At 38.3% G+C, this 19339-nt stretch overlaps 1 protein-coding gene across 3 annotated transcripts; it reads left to right on the plus strand.

Annotated features, from left to right (window-relative positions):
• The first annotated feature begins 7665 nt into the window (after positions 1 to 7665).
• Positions 7666 to 18701, plus strand: arid6 (AT-rich interaction domain 6). 3 transcript variants are annotated; one of them, XM_026173242.1, is made up of 6 exons: positions 7666 to 7692; positions 13730 to 13886; positions 14555 to 14607; positions 14846 to 14943; positions 15031 to 15196; positions 15674 to 18701. In XM_026173242.1, the coding sequence occupies exons 2-6, from the start codon at positions 13742 to 13744 to the stop codon at positions 16997 to 16999; spliced, it is 1788 nt and encodes a 595-aa protein (XP_026029027.1). In that variant the 5' UTR covers positions 7666 to 7692; positions 13730 to 13741; the 3' UTR covers positions 17000 to 18701. The 3 variants fall into 3 exon arrangements, with proteins under 3 accessions (XP_026029027.1, XP_026029025.1, XP_026029026.1); XM_026173240.1 differs by lacking the exon at positions 7666 to 7692 and adding an exon at positions 12315 to 13285; XM_026173241.1 differs by lacking the exon at positions 7666 to 7692 and adding an exon at positions 12315 to 13285 and having other exon boundaries at positions 15677 to 18701.
• The last annotated feature ends 638 nt before the right edge of the window (positions 18702 to 19339 follow it).

Genomic DNA, 19339 nt, shown 5'->3' on the forward strand with positions numbered 1-19339 from the left:
TTCCGCGCTAGCCAGATCTGGACAAGATCGAGACAAGAGGCAATAAGGTGTTGTACTATGTGAAAGGTGATAGAGACACGTTTTTCACTGATACAGTTTCATAAAAGAAAACAAAAGAAAAAATGGGTGCTCTGCTTACAGAAGGTAAATAGGTTGTCGCAAAGACAAGTGAAAGAAAAATCTATGATATGCCAGATTACATGGAAGCTATTTTAAGAAGACATGAACAAAGGTGTTCTGTGCTGGCTTGCCTTTTTAATGTTCCTCGGGCACAAAGTTTAAAATCACAACTTGACTGAATTAAGATTCAGCAACAGTGGAGCGCATTTCGATAGCAATGGCATAGATTTTGTGTGTGTAAAATAGCAAAAAGCATAAAAGGTACCACCTAGCCTTTTAATTTCTTTTTTTTTTAAAGGTATGGAGGTGATTAATTACCTGATTTCTTCTTTTCTTTCGGTGACAAATAAACTTTTCTGAAACACTGATTAGAGAACAAATTGTTTACAAACACATCTGAATCTGCTTAAGGACATTACCCATTTTATAGCAAGGAGGAAACGTTGCTTAATCAGTCATGGAGTGTATGGCAAGTGAAGAAGAAATACTCCACCTTAGCACAAATCTAAAATCTTCCTTATGTCAGTTTTGAACATCTCTGCAGTCTTATGATTGTGCAATAAGAAACCTTATAAGGTTCAGTTCCCACAGAGGGAACAAACTCAGGTTTGACCTGCTTGTAAGTGGAGCCTGAATTTGCTCGCTTTGCTGGTTTCTGTTTGTCAGTCTGTGTTAACTGAAGAGAGACTCAGCTTTTTTCTATAGTTTCTTATTACACAAGCAAGGTAACTGGTTTATCTAGATCAATTCTAGATATCCAAATATCCTTGGGCAAGATACTAACCCCATGTTTGCCTACTGGTGGTGGTCAGAGGGCCCGGTGGCGCCAGTGTCCGGCAGCCTCGCCTCTGTCAGTGCGCCCCAGGGCAGCTGTGGCTACAATGTAGCTCGCCATCGCCAGTGTGTGAATGTGTGTGTGAATGGGTGAATGACTGAATGTAGTGTGAAGCACTTTGGGGTCCTTAGGGACTAGAAAAGCGCTATACAAATGCAGGCCATTTACCAATTCTGTATCCTGTACTGCAAAGTAAATTCAGTATATTCAGGAAACCTAGGGTTAGCTGGCTTCCCTTATCATGACTTCTTCAGTCTCAAGCATCACTGAGTGACAATGGGCCATGAGGTCAGTTTCATGATCATTAATATGCAAATTATCATTACCACTGATCAATGATCATGAGTACCAAAGCTGGTAGTTTAATAGTAGTCCCATCTACTTCTGTCCTGCAAGAAGTTATTAACTTAAACCAGTGGTTCTCAAAGTGGGTGGCGCAGCCCACTGGTGGGGTAAAGAGTTCTGACAGGTGGGGCGCAAGTTACCTGGCAGAAAGGTCATGCGGAACTAATGTTTAAAATCGGAATCACTTTTATGGTGGAAAAAAGAAATTTGTGGCAGTTACGTTAATAATATGCTTTGTGTGTAAGTCGACAGCCGTAATAAAGAAGTGTACTGAAAAGTGAAAACATGTGGTCGGGTCTGTCACGCATCATTTACAGTGGTGCAGAAACCTAGGATTGGGGCACTAAAGACCCGCCCACATGTTCGGACTTTTCAGTACACTTCTTTATTGCAGCTGTCGACTTACACACGCGGTTGCACCTTTGCGGCTACAGCCTAAACGCATCATCAACAACAACAACAGGACCTAGTTTATTCTATTTTAAACTCTCACTAAATTAAATATATTTTTTAAATCTCTGTTCATGAGTTTCTAGATTTCTTTTTTTTTTTATAAGACTAAAACTTACTTTATTTTTCCATGTCTGGCAATGTTCACATTCTGTTTAACTTGTTCAGTTTTTGCAGAAGTGGTGCAGTCTAATGAAGCAGTCTAGTGACAAAAGTTACAAATAGTTGTTTGAAAGATGTTTGTTTAAAACAAAAATTACTGAAGGATTCATTGTGAATGAATGTATCTAAATAAAGTTGCAGCCAGGCTTTTCTGTCATTATTTTGTTTAGATGGGGCGTGAAAATATTTCTTCGTGCCATGTGGGGAATGATGTAAAAAGTTTGAGAACCACTGACTTAAACAGTGTGTGTACTTTTTTTTTCCAGAATTGGCTGCAGCAACTGTAGTACTTTTAAATTGTTGATATTTATTGGCTCTTCTTGTGGAGAAATGCAGGCTTAGATCTGTTGATTGTAACTGGTTATGTGTCGCCAACAACGCCTATTACTCACGGGTGTGGTAGCATGTAGATTAGTGGTTCTGGTTTTGTTTCATTATGCAAATATACTTTTCATGAGGTTGGGGAAACCTGCAGTGAGAAGAATCTGAAAAAGTCACTTGGATGAGTGAAATGTGAAATGTTTCTCGCACTGAAAATACTACATTCAAATGAAGAGAATCAGCTTTCCTTGCCTGGATGACTTAGCATGCATGATGAGGCTAAAACAGTTTTACACATCATAAGGAAACATTTAAGCAACACTTTCATTTAATAGTATCTGATCTATTTCTATTCTAATAGGAGAACCTATTAACTTACACAGTGCATGTTCTTTTTTCTAGAATTGGCTATAGCAAATGTAGTACTTTTATATTGCTAATTTATTGGCTATTGTGGAGAAATGCATGCCTGGACCTGTACATGTTTGCAATTGGTCATGTGTCGCCAACAGCTCCTATTACATACGTGTGCACACCTCCTACTTTATTAGAGCAAGCCTAAATTCCAGTTGAGTTACCAGCTAACCAACATCTTACTCACTGTTGTGTCCGTATTAACTGCATTTACAGTTGAACGATTGTTCTGTGGAATCATTCTTTTAGATCTGCCAGATAATGATCTCTGGAGTATCTCCAACTGACCTTCTTTTTCTTTTACCTATCTTGACATGCCCTGGCAAAAAAATTAAAAAATGAATTTACAGGTTGTGTTTTTAAGGGAAGCCACTGTTAATTAAATTAATGGTGTAATCATAATCTACTGTTCTTGCTGGAACAAGACAATATGAATATGTCCGCAGAATCATGCAGCTGAAGCAATATCTCTTGAAAAAATGCCAGTTGTTGGCTTTAAAGATAAATGTCATCTTTTTTTCTTGAATTCTTGTCCAATTTGTCTTTTTATAAACAAGTTCTAATAGCTGTCAGACACCAAGGACCTTATACAACGGAGGAGATGTGAGACATCTAATATTTAAGGCTCTTTCTGTCATGGTCCCTGTGCCTCCCAGGCCAGCCCAGTGTGGCCACAAGTGTTTGTTGTTTTACTCTCTCTCTGCTCCCCTCGCCTTGCTCTCTCTCTCTCTCTCTCTCCTACCTGTCTGCCTGGGCGGAGCTCTGATTGGGCCCCCGCCCTTGGCCCACGCAGTGTTGCCAACTTAGCGACTTTGTCGCTATATTTAGCGAGTTTTCAGACTCCTTAGTAACTTTTTCTCTAAAAAAAGTTGCTAAAAAAAGACGTGAAAGCGCATATCGCTTTTACTCTCAACAAGCAGCGGGTGCTGCAACGCAGTCAGTTCTTCTTTTACTCTTTCACTCTTATGCTGTTTTGTGGATCACAAGGTTTAAAACTACTTATAAACACACACACACAAAGTAACTCCACCAGAGTGCCTATTTCGGGTCACTTGTGCCGGTCCAAGCCCGGGTAAAGGAGGCTTGGCTTTTTGTGACATTGTGACATTAAAAAAAAAAAAATTGCTAAAAGAAATTTAATTTGTAGTTCTAAATAAACTCTAAATGCATTTAGGACGTTTTTTACTCACTTTATGTCTCTTCCACGATGTTATTTCTCTCTCCAACAACATAGGTTACAATTAGATTAGCATGACCAATTATGCAAATTAGGCGATGACGTCATTTAGCAACTTCTAGCGACTTTTAGGACAACCAATAGCGATTTTCCTTACTGAGGAGTTGGCAACACTGGGCCCACGCACCTGCAGCTGATCTCCGGTGATTTGCAGCTCTTCTTAAGGCAGGGGCCCTGGTGTCCCCCCCCCCCCTTCACGTGTACATATCGCACCAGTGTGATTAATAAAGTATTGTTGAACCGTGCTTTCTCAGTCTGCGCCTGAGTCCGTTCCACCACCGTGACACTTTCAAGATAGAGTCGGACATTAATTGCTTGAAACTGAAATAAAAAGTAGCAGACAAAATAATCCACAGAAATTAATGTACATAAAAGGTTTATTAATCTCTTTGGGATAGGCATAATAAGGCTGCTGCAATTATAGCAAGGATTATGGCCCAGACTGGATTCACAGCAGCACCACCTACATGACTAAAAAGAAAAGCAAGCCTTGCTATGTCATCACCATCTTGAAATACCTCCAGGCCCTCATTTGCAAAGCTATTTTGAATGTGTTAGAATGTTAACTTTAATTTCAGTGGTCAATGAGGCATAAAAACAACATGTATGGAGTCTATACAATTAAAATATTGTGGCGGGGTGTGGTTTACGGTGCTGCTGCAGGGGAGATGGACGCACCTGCACGTGTTCTGCAATCTCACCTCGCTGGATAGCTGCAACCACGAATTGTGTGTAAAGCAAGCGAGTGTAAAATAAAGATGCTGAAAAGCATGCAAACATTGTCAGATCTGCTGTAGTATTGTTACAAATATATATATATATATATATATATATATATATATATATATATATATATATATATATTTAATATATAGATAGATAGATAGATAGATAGATAGATAGATAGATAGATAGATAGATAGATAGATAGATAGATAGATAGATAGATAAAGGACCTCAGATGTACACAAACTCCTACATACATGCATACACCTGCAATTTGCCTGTTTTGTGTGAGTACACTGTTGAGTACACTGTTGACAAATCCCTAGTCTGTGAAGCACAATTTCAACAAATAATATTCTGAAGAGGAACTCAAGAGGATTAAAACTTTCACCCATATTCCTTCTTCCAGTATTGCATCGTTATTTCATTTATGCTTTGTGAAAGTGCAGTGTTTTGATAAGGGCAGTCACCACACCCCAACGCTGAACAACACACAAAGACTGAGAGGCGTCATTGCAGACAGATGATATAATGCTGCATTCCTCTGCGCAAATTCTGAGAAGACATTCGTTATACCTTGTGGTATTCATGCTACATACTTGATTTTAAAGCTCCACCCTTGAGTCCAATGGTCAATATCCATATTTTACATTCACCTACATCTTTAGTTTCTTTAGGACTTTTTTTTTTTTTGTTACATCTTTAGGACTTTTTTTTAAAATCATTTGGTAAGTTTCAATACCTGTCAGCTTTGAACTGAGAATGAAATAACTGTCCCCGAATTGAAACAAATGCTTTTTTCTATTTCAAATAAGATTCATTTAAAAAAAAAAAAAATCTCGTAAATACTTCGTACTTTGAAAATATTTATGTGAAACATATTCTGAATCATATCCAACACCTGCTATTGATCAATTTATCATGTTCGCACTTACTTTAATACTCCCACAGAGTAAATCGAAGCCCGAGGGAATTTCTTTTTTTTTGTCAACTCAACCGGTTTAGACTACTTCTCCAAATTTCACAACACCAAATATAAAATGATGTGTTGAAATAGTATTTGGAAACCCTCCAGGAGTGTCTGATGTTCACTTATGTAGGCATACTGAAAAAAAAAAAGGAAAGGGCACTTTTTAAATTTCAGGACAGCATTGAGTCAGTTCTAGTGATGTGTCGGTCGCGAACGAAATGGCTCTTAGAGCCGGATCTTTGACGTGAACGACGTGAGCTGACTCCTTATCGCAAGCCGTGGGGTTTTTTTTCTCTCGCACTGTTTTTCGCTTCACTCCGCATGCGAGCCTTGTGTTTTGCGCTGGGAAGAGGGGGGAGAGCCAGGGACAACAACGTCACATTAGAAAGGTATAGTAATCATCCACAACTATTTTCAGTTGCAGATGATAAAGGATTCAGAAAGTTTAGTCATGCAGGCCCATATGACAGAGAATATGCATCATCTTTTAGTTTTCATATTTTAATTTATATTTAATTGTGTTGTGGTTTGCAGTGTTTTGTGTTGTTTCACTTTAAATTTGTTTAAAAGGAAAAAGCTGAACATTTATAAATAAAAGTATATTTACTGTGCCCCCTAGAGACAAAGCACATACAAACACGTATGAACTCCGAAGGACGTACAAACTCCGAAGCACGTACAAACTCTAAAACACGTAAAAACTCAGAAGCACATAAAAACTCAAAACACGTACAAAACACAACAGAAGTGCTCCACGATGCTAGGGGCAGTGTTGAGCTTTTGTTACCTGGTGGCTACTAGTGATGGGATTTCCGGCTCTTTTTAGAGATCCGGCTCTTTCGGTTCGGCTCACTAAAAAGAGCCGGCTCTTTCGGCTCCGAACCGGCTCTTCAGGTTGTTTTGTTGCTTTAATTAATTTATTATTAACAATAATATAAAATTATGCACAAAAGGAATTACTAACGTAAAAACAAGTGGTTTTATTTATATATGTTTATATATAAATATATGCGGTGGCCCCTAGAGACAAAACACGTACAAACTCCAAAACACATTTCTAGCATGAACTGAACTTCCAAAGCAGAGCTACTAGATCACTTAAATTACACAATTGAAAGCATGTGTGTATTGTTTGTGTATTTATACACAGGCACTCATATATATATTCAAATAATTTAAAAAAAAGTTCATTTACCTGTTATTACCACACACCAAATCCGGTCGTTGGTACTTGCTGGCTTGTGTAGCCACAAGATAACAAAGGCTCAACACTGCGCCCAGCATCCTGGAGCACTTCTGTTGTCTTTTGTACGTGTTTTGAGTTTTTATGTGCTTCTGAGTTTTTATATGCTTCTGAGTTTTTACGTGTTTTTGGAGTTTGTACGTGTTTTGGAGTTTTTACGTGTTTTTACGTGTTTTGGAGTTTGTACATGCTTCAGAGTTCGTACGTGATTTGAAGTTTGTATGTGCTTTGTCTCTAGGGGCCACCGTAAATATACTTTTATTTATTCACTCCACATAAAATGTAATAAATAAATCATATAATACAAAAATCAACTATTCACATTTCAACTTTTAACTATTTAAATTTTCAGCTTTTTCCTTTCACAAATTTAAAGTGAAAAGAACACAAAACACTGCAAACCACAACACAATTAAATATAAATTATAATATGAAAACTAAAAGAACATGCATATTCTCTGTCATATGGACCTGCATGAATAAACTTTCTCAATCCTTTATCATCTGCAACCGAAAATAGTTGTGGATGATTACTATACCTTTCTAATGTTGTTGTCCCTGCCTCTCTTTCTCTCTCTCTGGCTCTGTTCCTGTGCTACTGAGTGTAACTACCGCCCCTCCCCCCTCTGCCCAGCATAAAGCACAAGGCTCGCGTGCAGAGTGAAGCGGAAAAAAAGTGCGAGAGAGAGGCTGAGAGAAAGAAAAAAAAAAAAAAAACCCCACGTGACGGCTCGCGATAAGGAGCCGGCTCGCGTCGTTCACGTCAAAGAGCCGGCTCTAAGAGCCATTTCGTTCGCGAACGACCCATCACTAGTGGCTACACAAGCCAGCAAGTACCAGCAACCGGATTTGGTGTGTGGTAGTAACAGGTAAATTAACTTTTTTTTTTTAAATTATTTGAATATATATGAGTGCTTGTGTATAAATACACAAACAATACACATGCTTTCAACTGTGTAATTTAAGTGATCTAGTAGCTCTGTTTTGGAAGTTCAGTTCATGCTAGAAATGTGTTTTGGAGTTTGTACGTGCTTTGTCTCTAGGGGCCACTGCATATATTTATATATAAACATATATAAATAAAACCACTTTTTTTTACATTATTAGTTGCTTTTGTGCATAATTTTATATTATTGTTAATAATAAATAAATTAAAGCAACAAAACAACCTGAAGAGCCGGTTCGGAGCCGAAAGAGCCGGCTCTTTTTAGTGAGCCAAGCCGAAAGAGCCGGTTCAACTTCTGAAACACTGATCTGGCCAGTTAAGTAATAGAGGGGTTGTTAATCAGTTTCAGTTGCTTTGGTGTTAATGAAATTCACAACAGGTGCGCTAGAGGGGCAACAATGTGACAGTTATGTGAGAGAATGATCTGTTAAATTCAAATGTAATACTATGGAAAAAATATATAAAATGATCGAAAATTAATGAGAATAATCAATAATTAAAGGAGTATTTGAATTATAATTTTGCTGAAAATTTCATGTCATCTAGGTCTGATTCAATAATTCAGAGGTAACAAGTGAAAATATAATTAATAGGAATAAAAAATAAAAAAAACCCATATAAAACATTGCACGGCTAATTATATATATTTTAAAAAATAAAAAAAATAAATGTAGAGGTAGGAATTGCAATTAATATTAATCTCAAAGTGTTCACAACATTCCTGAACAGAAATAGGCCTCTGCACCTGGGGTGAGGGTGTGGCCATGAAAACAATGTGACATGTCATTGGATGTTGGTACACATAATAACATGACGCTAAGCATCGGCCAATGAATGTGAACTATAACAACCACAAGGTCGCGGGTATGGCTGTACTGTAGGAAAAAATCCTAATGTAAAAGTATTTTACTGTGAATTTTACAGTTTTGTTCTGTTCTTCTAGAATATCATCAAGTTACGTAAATAGACTGTGATTTCACATTTCAAATGTAAATTAACGTTAAATCACTGTAATGTAAAAAAACATAATTTTCATGATTATTAAATGTTTCTGTCTGTACATATGCATATTTAGATACAGATTCACAAATGTATCACGATTTCACAAATATCTGTCCATTATTTGAAAGATTGAACTGTTGAATTCAAATGTAATGCCATGGAAAAGTATATAACATGATTCCTATAAGCTTGTGTTACATCACATAAGTACAGTGGGGCAAAAAAGTATTTAGTCAGCCACCGATTGTGCAAGTTCCCCCACTTAAAATGATGACAGAGGTCAGTAATTTGCACCAGAGGTACACATCAACTGTGAGAGACAGAATGTGAAAAAAAAAATCCATGAATCCACATGGTAGGATTTGTAAAGAATTTATTCGTAAATTAGGGTGGAAAATAAGTATTTGGTCAATAACAAAAATGCAACTCAATACTTTGTAACATAACCTTTGTTGGCAATAACAGAGGTCAAACGTTTACTATAGGTCTTTACCAGGTTTGCACACACAGTAGCTGGTATTTTGGCCCATTCCTCCATGCAGATCTTCTCGAGAGCAGTGATGTTTTGGGGCTGTCGCCGAGCAACACGGACTTTCAACTCCCGCCACAGATTTTCTATGGGGTTGAGGTCTGGAGACTGGCTAGGCCACTCCAGGACTTTCAAATGCTTCTTACGGAGCCACTCCTTTGTTGCCCGGGCGGTGTGTTTTGGATCATTGTCATGTTGGAAGACCCAGCCTCGTTTCATCTTCAAAGTTCTCACTGATGGAAGGAGGTTTTGGCTCAAAATCTCACGATACATGGCCCCATTCATTCTGTCCTTAACACGGATCAGTCGTCCTGTCCCCTTGGCAGAAAAACAGCCCCATAGCATGATGTTTCCACCCCCATGCTTCACAGTAGGTATGGTGTTCTTGGGATGCAACTCAGTATTCTTCTTCCTCCAAACACGACGAGTTGAGTTTATACCAAAAAGTTCTACTTTGGTTTCATCTGACCACATGACATTCTCCCAATCCTCTGCTGTATCATCCATGTGCTCTCTGGCAAACTTCAGACGGGCCTGGACATGCACTGGCTTCAGCAGCGGAACACGTCTGGCACTGCGGGATTTGATTCCCTGCCGTTGTAGTGTGTTACTGATGGTGACCTTTGTTACTTTGGTCCCAGCTGTCTGCAGGTCATTCACCAGGTCCCCCCGTGTGGTTCTGGGATCTTTGCTCACCGTTCTCATGATCATTTTGACCCCACGGGATGAGATCTTGCGTGGAGCCCCAGATCGAGGGAGATTATCAGTGGTCTTGTATGTCTTCCATTTTCTGATGATTGCTCCCACAGTTGATTTTTTCACACCAAGCTGCTTGCCTATTGTAGATTCACTTTTCCCAGTCTGGTGCAGGTCTACAATACTTTTCCTGGTGTCCTTCGAAAGCTCTTTGGTCTTGGCCATGGCGGAGTTTGGAGTCTGACTGTTTGCGGCTGTGGACAGGTGTCTTTTATACAGATGATGAGTTCAAACAGGTGCCATTCATACAGGTAACGAGTGGGGGACAGAAAAGCTTCTTACAGAAGACGTTACAGGTCTGTGAGAGCCAGAGATTTTCCTTGTTTGAGGTGACCAAATACTTATTTTCCACCCTAATTTACAAATAAATTCTTTACAAATCCTACCATGTGAATTCATGGATTTTTTTTTCACATTCTGTCTCTCACAGTTGAAGTGTACCTCTGGTGCAAATTACTGACCTCTGTCATCATTTTAAGTGGGGGAACTTGCACAATCGGTGGCTGACTAAATACTTTTTTGCCCCACTCTATTATTATCATTGCTATTTAGGGCGATCGTGGCTCAAGAGTTGGCAGTTCGCCTTGTGATCAGAAGGTTGCCAGTTCGAGGCCCGGCTCGGACACTCTCGGTATTGTGTCCGTGGTCAAGACTCTTCGCCTACTGGTGATGGCCAGAGGGGCCAATGGTGCGATATGGCAGCCTCGCCTCTGTCAGTCTGTCCCAGGGCATGCAATCCATTATTATTTAAACCAACTGTTAACTGTATATTTCTGTACATTTACATATTATGATTCATATTGCCACATTCATTGACATTGTTTTTAGGTTATTTTTATTGTTTGGTCACGTTAAAATGTTCCTAATTTAATGCCTAAAAGCACTTGGAAAAGGCAGAATCCCATGTAAAATTAGCGCAACAAACTGTATTGTCATTACTGGAAATAACCGTATTTTTATGAGAAAGTTATTTTCTGTGATTTTACAGTAGTATTTTGGCGACCCAGCTCCCGGAATATTACCGTTTTTTTTAAGATATTTTTTTTAACAGTGTAGCATGAAGCGATGCCTGGACCCTACAGAGGTTGCAGAGGTAGTCCAACTCCTCCAAGATGCCACATCAATATGTTGTATTACAGGGTTTGTAAGAGAGCTGGACAAGGACTGTAGAGGGTACTTAACCCATCTGCTCCTTTGTGCAAGAGGGAACAGGATGAGCTCTGTCAGAGCAAAAAAAAAAATATCTGATGAGCAGAACGGTGGGGTGAATCTCTCTGACAAAACAATCAAAAAGAGTCTTCATGAGGGTGGCCTGGGAGCCCATTTCTTCTGCCGGGCACTGTGCTCACTGCTGGGCACCATGAAGTCTAGCTGGCATTTACCACAGAATACCAGAATTGGCAGGTTCACCACTGGTGCCCTGTAGTGGTGTGCGGTTCGATTCTTCCGATACCAGCAATTTATGTTCTAGAATCGATTCTCATATTATAATATCGATATTTTAGTACTCTGGAGTAAATTTGTAGTTTTTCCATTAAAATGAACGCAGTGGAAAGAAACTATATCATTCGGATCGTCTAATTTGGAAGGAACTACTTCCTCTTACGCCTTTCATAGTCATATGCGAAATACAGCTGTATAAATGTGTCACAGCCCCTGGCGTGCACACTTACAACAATGGCTGAGCGCAAACAAAGTCATGTTTTGCCTCCACAAACAGCCAAGACGCAGTTTGTGATATATGTGGCAAGACAGTGAGGTGTTGTGGCAACACCACTGACCTCGTCAAACACCTCGGAGTAAATCATATCACAGAATATGATGAGCTTATGTTGAGGCGAACTGAAGAGGATGAGAAGGGCAGGTGCTGCTAGGGCGAGACAGACGTCTCTCACGGAGTTCATAGTGCTGCAGGCTGGCAACATGTTCAAATAGCTCACAACTTCAGGTTTTTTTTTTATTTCTATATGATTATTCTGCATTATTAAGCAATAAAAACAAGTTGTCTGATGTCCTCTAATCATTATGAAGCAATATGGTTATGTTATTATTACAATTACATAATACAATTATATATTGTATTATGTAATATAATGAAACATTAAGTTTTTGTACAGAGTATCGGTATCGGATCAGTATCGCCGATACCACCCTGAATTTTACTTGGTATCGGATCGGAAAGGAAATCAGTGTATCGCACATCACTAGTGCCCTGTGCTTTTCACAGATGAGTGCAGGTTCTCCCTGAGCACATGTGACAGACCTGAAAGGGTCTGGTGAAGTCATGGAGAACGTTATGCTGTCTGTAACATTGTTCAGGATGACCGGGTTGGTGGTGTGATCTGTGATTGTCTAGAGATTGTTTGGCTTTGTAAGCATTTTTTATTTGGAGATTATGTCTCCATTATGGGCATAACGCACAGAGCTGATTTCAAGTTGAAATCCTTGAAGCCATTGTCAGTCTTTTCGTTGGGGCAGTGGGTGCTTTAAATTTACACCACTAATGAGCCCCCACACTCATCTGGCCTATATCCAACACATCTGGGACACTATGTTTCGGTCCATCTGATGTTGCACCTCAGATTGTCCAGGACCTCAGTGATGTCCTGGACAGACCTGGGAGGAGATCCCATGGGACACCATCATCGTCTCATTAGGAGCATGCACAAACACTATCAAACATGCATACAAGGCACGTGGGGGCTAGAAAAACTACTGAGTACTATTTTGAGTTGCTGCAGTGATATTTTTGCAAAACAGACTAGCCTGCTGCATCCTTTTTTTTTTTGGTTTTTTACTTTAAATTATTAATTTAATTTCTTTACATTTTTTTGAGCAGTGTGTTATTGTTCAGGGACCTTTTTATAATTTCCAATAATTTCCACTGGTTTCCTCATTATTCTACCAATCTGTGAGGCATTTGACAGGAGTACACGGTTTTCGGGCGCATGCTGAAGAGCAAGTTGAACTGGTTTGACGATAGAAATCTCAGCACAAAGACGTTAGAGTAAACACCCTCACTCCTAGTTTCTCACATTGTCACACAGGCACTGGAGATAAGTTCATGACTGACACGACAACAGACTAGCAGCAGCGATCTTTGTTTGTTTCAAATCATCTGGAGAGAGTACAAACCACTATAATCGAGTAGTAGCAGACAGCTTTTTCTCTGGTGTATTTGGCCAATGAAATAATCTTACCTATCCTTGTTCTCTTAATGGAAACACAGGTGAGTAACAATATTTCTGATAGAATCCTACAAATAGTCACCCTATAACTGCATTTAAAAAATCGTTTTAAAAAGTATTCATCATTTAGTATTTTTCAGTCTCTAGTCACCTTTGTGGTAGAGCCGTTGTGTATTTGTCAGAGAAAACAAGCAATGCGACGATATAGTAGGAGAGCACTGGCAACCCTTTAGATCGCATATTAATGGGACAAAAATAGCAAATCTGAGGGGACGAGTTTTATTTTACTGAGTTAAGTGCAAACATAATTAACCTCTGATATATAATCAGAAATTGGAATGTATTTGGGGATCATTAGTCCTGATGATTCGGCATTGTCACTCAGGAACCTCACATAGAGGTGTTTATCATATTTCACATAAATAACACACAAATATAAAAAGTTCACAGCATAAAATATTTTCTCCTGTTAACTGCATTTCCAGGAACAAGTGAACATGGCACACAATGAATTCAAAGAGGAGCAAACCAAAGAACTGGTGGAGGAGATCACAGAGGAACACTTTCTCAAAAATCTCTACCTTTTTATGAAGAAGAGAGAAACACCAATAGAAAGGATCCCACATCTGGGCTTCAAACAAAGTAAATATTATCTATTACAGCACATTTGGATTCACAGCTCAAGAATGTGTTAATTCACTGTTGTTTAATGTGAGAAAAAATAATGTATAAACACTTTAGAAAGTATGTTATATTCTCATTAGAAATATTTTTAATATTTCAAAAAGGAAATGTGTCTGTACAACATGTTTTGATAGAGAACCTACCAATAAATCAGTAGTAGCGACAAGAGTAAAGGAAACATCTGTAAAACTATGCTTGATTTGCAATTTGCTTCTCTTTCCTAATGTTTGTAGATGTAACTTTGGGTTAAATTTTGAGCTAGTAATCAAGATATAAATATTTGTTAAATTATTCATCAGGTCATTGAACAAAGATGAATTATTACAATTATCGAATCCAGTTTCTTTAAAATTCATCCATCATAAATGCCTTTTCTTTAAATGCTATGAAGATGCCATGAAGAACATGTTCTTCTTGCTACAGTTTCTTCATTCTGTTTTAAAAACAAGTGCTAAAGCAAACCACTGCTATTAGCTTCAGCTCCGAGAAACTGTGATATTTAGTTCTCAGTTATTAAATGTTTTGTGAAAGTAATTTTTTTTTAAAGGGTTTCTAGTGAAATTAATATTCCTAAATTTGCAACTGTGTCAATTTTATTTTAACATGTATGTCTCTCCTTTTTTCAGTTGATTTATTTGTGATGTTCAAAACTGTCAATGACTTGGGCGGCTACCACCAGGTAATAATCGAATAATCTCGTTATTATGAGAATAATTTTGATGATCATGTTGGCTATTATTATTATCATTAATAATAATAATAATAATAATAATAATAATAGTAATATTGTCATTGTAATAGTAAGTTAGTATTATAGTATAGTAATATTATATTAAAGGTATTTTCAATTAAGCTTGCAGTAAAAATAATATTGCTAAGATGTCAAAACTCACAGTCACACTTTTGTATTACTCTAGGTGACTGCTCAGCAATTGTGGAAACAGGTTTACAATACACTTGGTGGAAACCCTCGAAGTACAAGCGCAGCCACCTGCACCCGCAGACACTACGAGAAGTAAGTTCAAATTATGCCTGTCCGTCCATCTGGCTGTGAATGGGTGTTATATTGTCTTTATCTGATCCTTTTTTTTTATTTGTGTAGGCTGCTGCTGCCCTATGAATGCCACGTGAAAGGCATTTCCATCAGGTCCATGATGCCTCATCATCAGCTAAAGCCATTCCACTTTGTTGCCGGCTACAGTAAAGAAGAAGACGACGGTGTCCAGAGACCAGCGAAACGCAGGCTGGTATCCATACCAGTGTATCAGGTTGGTATTGGTTTTTACTGACATACACACACAAAAAATTATAACAAAATTGATTTATTGCTTTGCATTGATTAAAATTATAGAAATATTATTTATTATATTAAATGAAAAAGTATTCCATATTGAACAATTTACTCTTGTTGCTATTTAGAAAACCTTTCATTGTTAGTTAAATATTTTATCTTTAAAACACAATAAATAAATCATTACATTGAAGGAAATTTATGGGGGTTTTGTTTTGTTTTTTTGAAGAATGGGTTACATAGGAAGTTAAGAACCTCATGGATTGTACTGAAAATATGTAACAGGTGCCAAAGCCTTGTTAAAGTGAAGGCATAAAGAAAATAATGAACAACTATCAGGCTAACAGCAACACTGTGTAATTTTTATCAAGCAGGAATGAGAGTGGAATTACTTTCTTATGTAGCTCCATAACTACTCTTCAAACACCTGATGAACTGTTGTGTTTTTCTCCAGCAGAACCCTCATAACCTCCAGACAGACCAACACGGAAATCTCTTCCCTCTATCTGTCCACTACCCTCCCTACTATCAGTCAAGCCCCACAGTTCTGCCTCCCTACATCCCTATGCCCCCCTCAATATTGGCCACACAACACCCACCTGCTCCCAAGCCCCAATTCCCTTACAGTCAACCTTGTGTAAACTCAACAGAGAGGGTGAAGGAACCATTAGAGCACTTGCGTTACCTGGCTGAGCGGTACAAGACCTCATCCGGACTGGCTGAGCCCCTGAACCTCAGCGTTAAATCATCAGGCCGGGACATCAGCAACAACCCTGTTTCATCATTTGCTCCACCTTCAGCCAGCAAGAACCCAAAGTTTTTGAACAAACCATCCACACTATATGCCCATCATCATACTGGGGCTCTGACAAATGAAGGCTCTGAGACACAAGATGGGGAGTCAAGTGATGGAGTTGCACCCTCTCCTTATACCATGAAAGCACAGGAGGAACAAGTTATTGATGTCGATATTACGGCACCCTCAAGCAGCCCCATACATGACTCTGCTCTGCCACTGGGAACAGAGGCTGCTGCAGTGGCACAAAAACCCTGTTCTCCAAACACAGACCTTGCAGTCACGCCAAAAGAAGAGACAAAAGTGATTCCAGAAGTGATGGGGCTCAATCTTAGCCAAATACTGTCCAGTCTCCCTCAAGAGAAGGATGGCAAAATGGAAATTGAGTTACCCCTGTCAGTGTTTCATAAATTGCTCAAGATGTGCAAGTCCTCAGCAATGATGCATGAAAGTAAGGTTCCTCAGCCTACTCAGGAAGGACACCCTGCAGAAAGGAATTGGCCTAACGCAAACACTTTCCCTACCAAACTGACATTTCACACAAATCCCCAACGCCAGAGTTCTGCTGACGATCTAACATTCAGAAATGTGCCAAACCTCAGTCACAACAATAAAATCCAAAACCAATTCATGAGTTACAAGCCTTTGCCTTCAGGTGCCATTTTGAAAAATGCAGTAAACCAGGATGTCTTGTCAGAAGATCAGCAGGATATTAATAAGTCATACAACTCCAAGTCACCCAATTTCTGGGGTGCCCATAAGAGAGAGACCCAGTCATCCATTGAAGTGGAGAGCGACCCTAGTCCCCCCAGGACTCACCAAGACTTTTCTTATAAATTCTACGCAGGTGTCCAGGGAGGGAAGCAGCAGGCGGAGACGGAGCCTTCAGCTATGCTCATGGTCAATTCCAGCTCTGCTCCTCTCTTTCAGCTCACCACTGAAGAAGTCATGAAGCTGAAAAAAATCATCTCAAACTCATTGTAGAGACCAGTTAAGACAATACCACAAACACACCAACACCATGTTAAAGCTGGCTCATGCTCATATTATAGCTCTATATTTTGAATATACTTCAGGTTAATTTCCAATCAATTTGTATCAGCTGAACACAAAAAAGGAATACAAGCAACCATTCAAATCTGCTTGATTTAAAGATAATCTGCACTATTTTTGTGTTCTGCACTGAAATGTTGATTGCATTTAACACTTCAGTCTCATTGTTGTGCAATCTTGTTTAAAGCACATGAAGTAGATTATTTTTTCTATTTGTTAATAGAGGCTTTGTTTTACACCAGTTATATTGTGAAATTAATCTGTTGAAACAATAAATTCTTTTTGTAAACCTTTCCCATCTGGAGACAGTTTTATTTTTGAAAGATGTGTAAGCTATAACTGCAACGCTCTACACATTTACATGTAGTGAACACTATTTTATCCTTTCATTTTGTGAATCATTTCTCTTAATCCTCTTTTTTCACTTGTTTTTAAAGCATGATGCTATATCTGAACTTCACTATCCAAATGTGACATTTACTTGTTCCTTTTATTTAACATTTTCATAGTTGCAGTAGAATAAAAGACGTGTTTTCACTTTAGTGAAAAGAAGATACGTCAGTTGTCCTTTAGTGAGCATTGTTTTTATTTGTCATGCCTGAATGATACATAGGCAGCTCAGTATCTCTTTTAATTTTTATTTATGTAATTACTACTCTTTGATTGAAAGCGTGGAATTTTAAGGTTTGACAACCACATTGAGAAAGAAGCGACACTCCCACTGCAGTAAACTTAGACGTTAATTTATTACGTGCAAATTGCTAATTAACATCACAAAAGTGCTGCGAAATCTATTATGATTAAATTTTATTTTATTTTATTATTTTTTTTGAACAGTGCTTAACAGTGGGAACAATACTGAGTAGATCAAAGTTGATCCTAATGTTTCCTGGGTTTGTTTTGTTTTTTTCTTTTTATTTCCCCTAAATGCATTTTTGACATTTCAAAATGCTTGAAAAAAGAAAAAACCCAACGGTGCCTGAGAGACATGTGACATGTTCAGACAGGAATTTGACTGTCACTACACAGCACAGTATTGCTTAACCCAGGCCTTTGTATGGGTTAAAATAATCATATAATACTCGTATGTTGTCTATCCATTTATCCATTTTCTTCCAATTACCCAGGGTCAGAGACTAGCCCAGCTGTCATAGGCCAAGAGGCAGAGTACACCCTGGACAGGTTGATCAAAAATAGCTTTTTTCTTATGTAAAAGCTGTTGACAGGAGTACTAGCCCAGGAAACCCTCGAGCCAAATGTAATTTAGTGCTTCCGTGTTACACATATTCTATTTAAAGAGTGGAACGCACTGTGCTTCACATCCTCAAACGTGTGCACTGGCATCAAGAACAAACTAAGTTATCTCAAAAGTTCACTTTCAGATTCATAATTTATAAGGAAATTTGTATTAATTCAAATAAAGCACACAGTGTATTTTTAGCTTTACATTTACAAATTGTTTAAAAGTCCTTTATGATAACGTACAGAGCTCAACAAATTTATTAGACCACCATCCAGTGTAAGGTTCATGTCACAATTGCCATAAATAAACATTACCAAAATAATGTGTATGTATGCTCAAGCTCTGTAATCAAAATTATATTTTTTAATAATGAAATGTAATTGTTTTTGTCATCCATGAATTTTCAAGTTTCTTTTTTCACAAAGCAAGACGAAAACAAAATACTAAAACACAATACTTAACATAAGATAAGATTTTAGCAATTCCTGATCATGACGTGAGGCCTCGAAGGATTCTGTGCATCCTTGGCATCTCCAGATAACAGATTAGATTAGCGCTAATCGCTTATTGCATTCTCACACGTCCTCTTTAGCATTAAGGCACACCCAGTGACAAACTTCTGAGAAACCCTTCTCTGATTCCTACCTGCTTTCTCCACGAATACTAATTACCTTTTTCTCGTTCCACAGGATGTTGACTGGAAGTGTAGAGTTTTATATGCTTCCAAGAGGTGTGGCCAAAACAAGCATAACATCAGTGAAAAATATTTGTAGACAATGCAAGGTGTGCTCTTGATTTACAGTAAAAAGATTTTCCTCCTAGAGTATTTGCCTTATGACTCAGTAGAAATATGCCAGACTACTTCTGCTATTTTCTATAATAGCAGAATGCTATTGTTAATCCACATTAGTACAACTAAAATTTAACGCATGTCTTCCTGTGTAACAATAAAACCAGGTGAAAATATAAATGCACATGTTGCTGCACATGATACTCAAATTAGTGAGACATGATTTTATCCCAGTGGG

The sequence above is a fragment of the Astatotilapia calliptera genome, chromosome 7 (assembly GCF_900246225.1).
Source record: "Astatotilapia calliptera chromosome 7, fAstCal1.2, whole genome shotgun sequence".
NCBI classification, from domain to species: Eukaryota; Metazoa; Chordata; class Actinopteri; order Cichliformes; family Cichlidae; genus Astatotilapia; species Astatotilapia calliptera.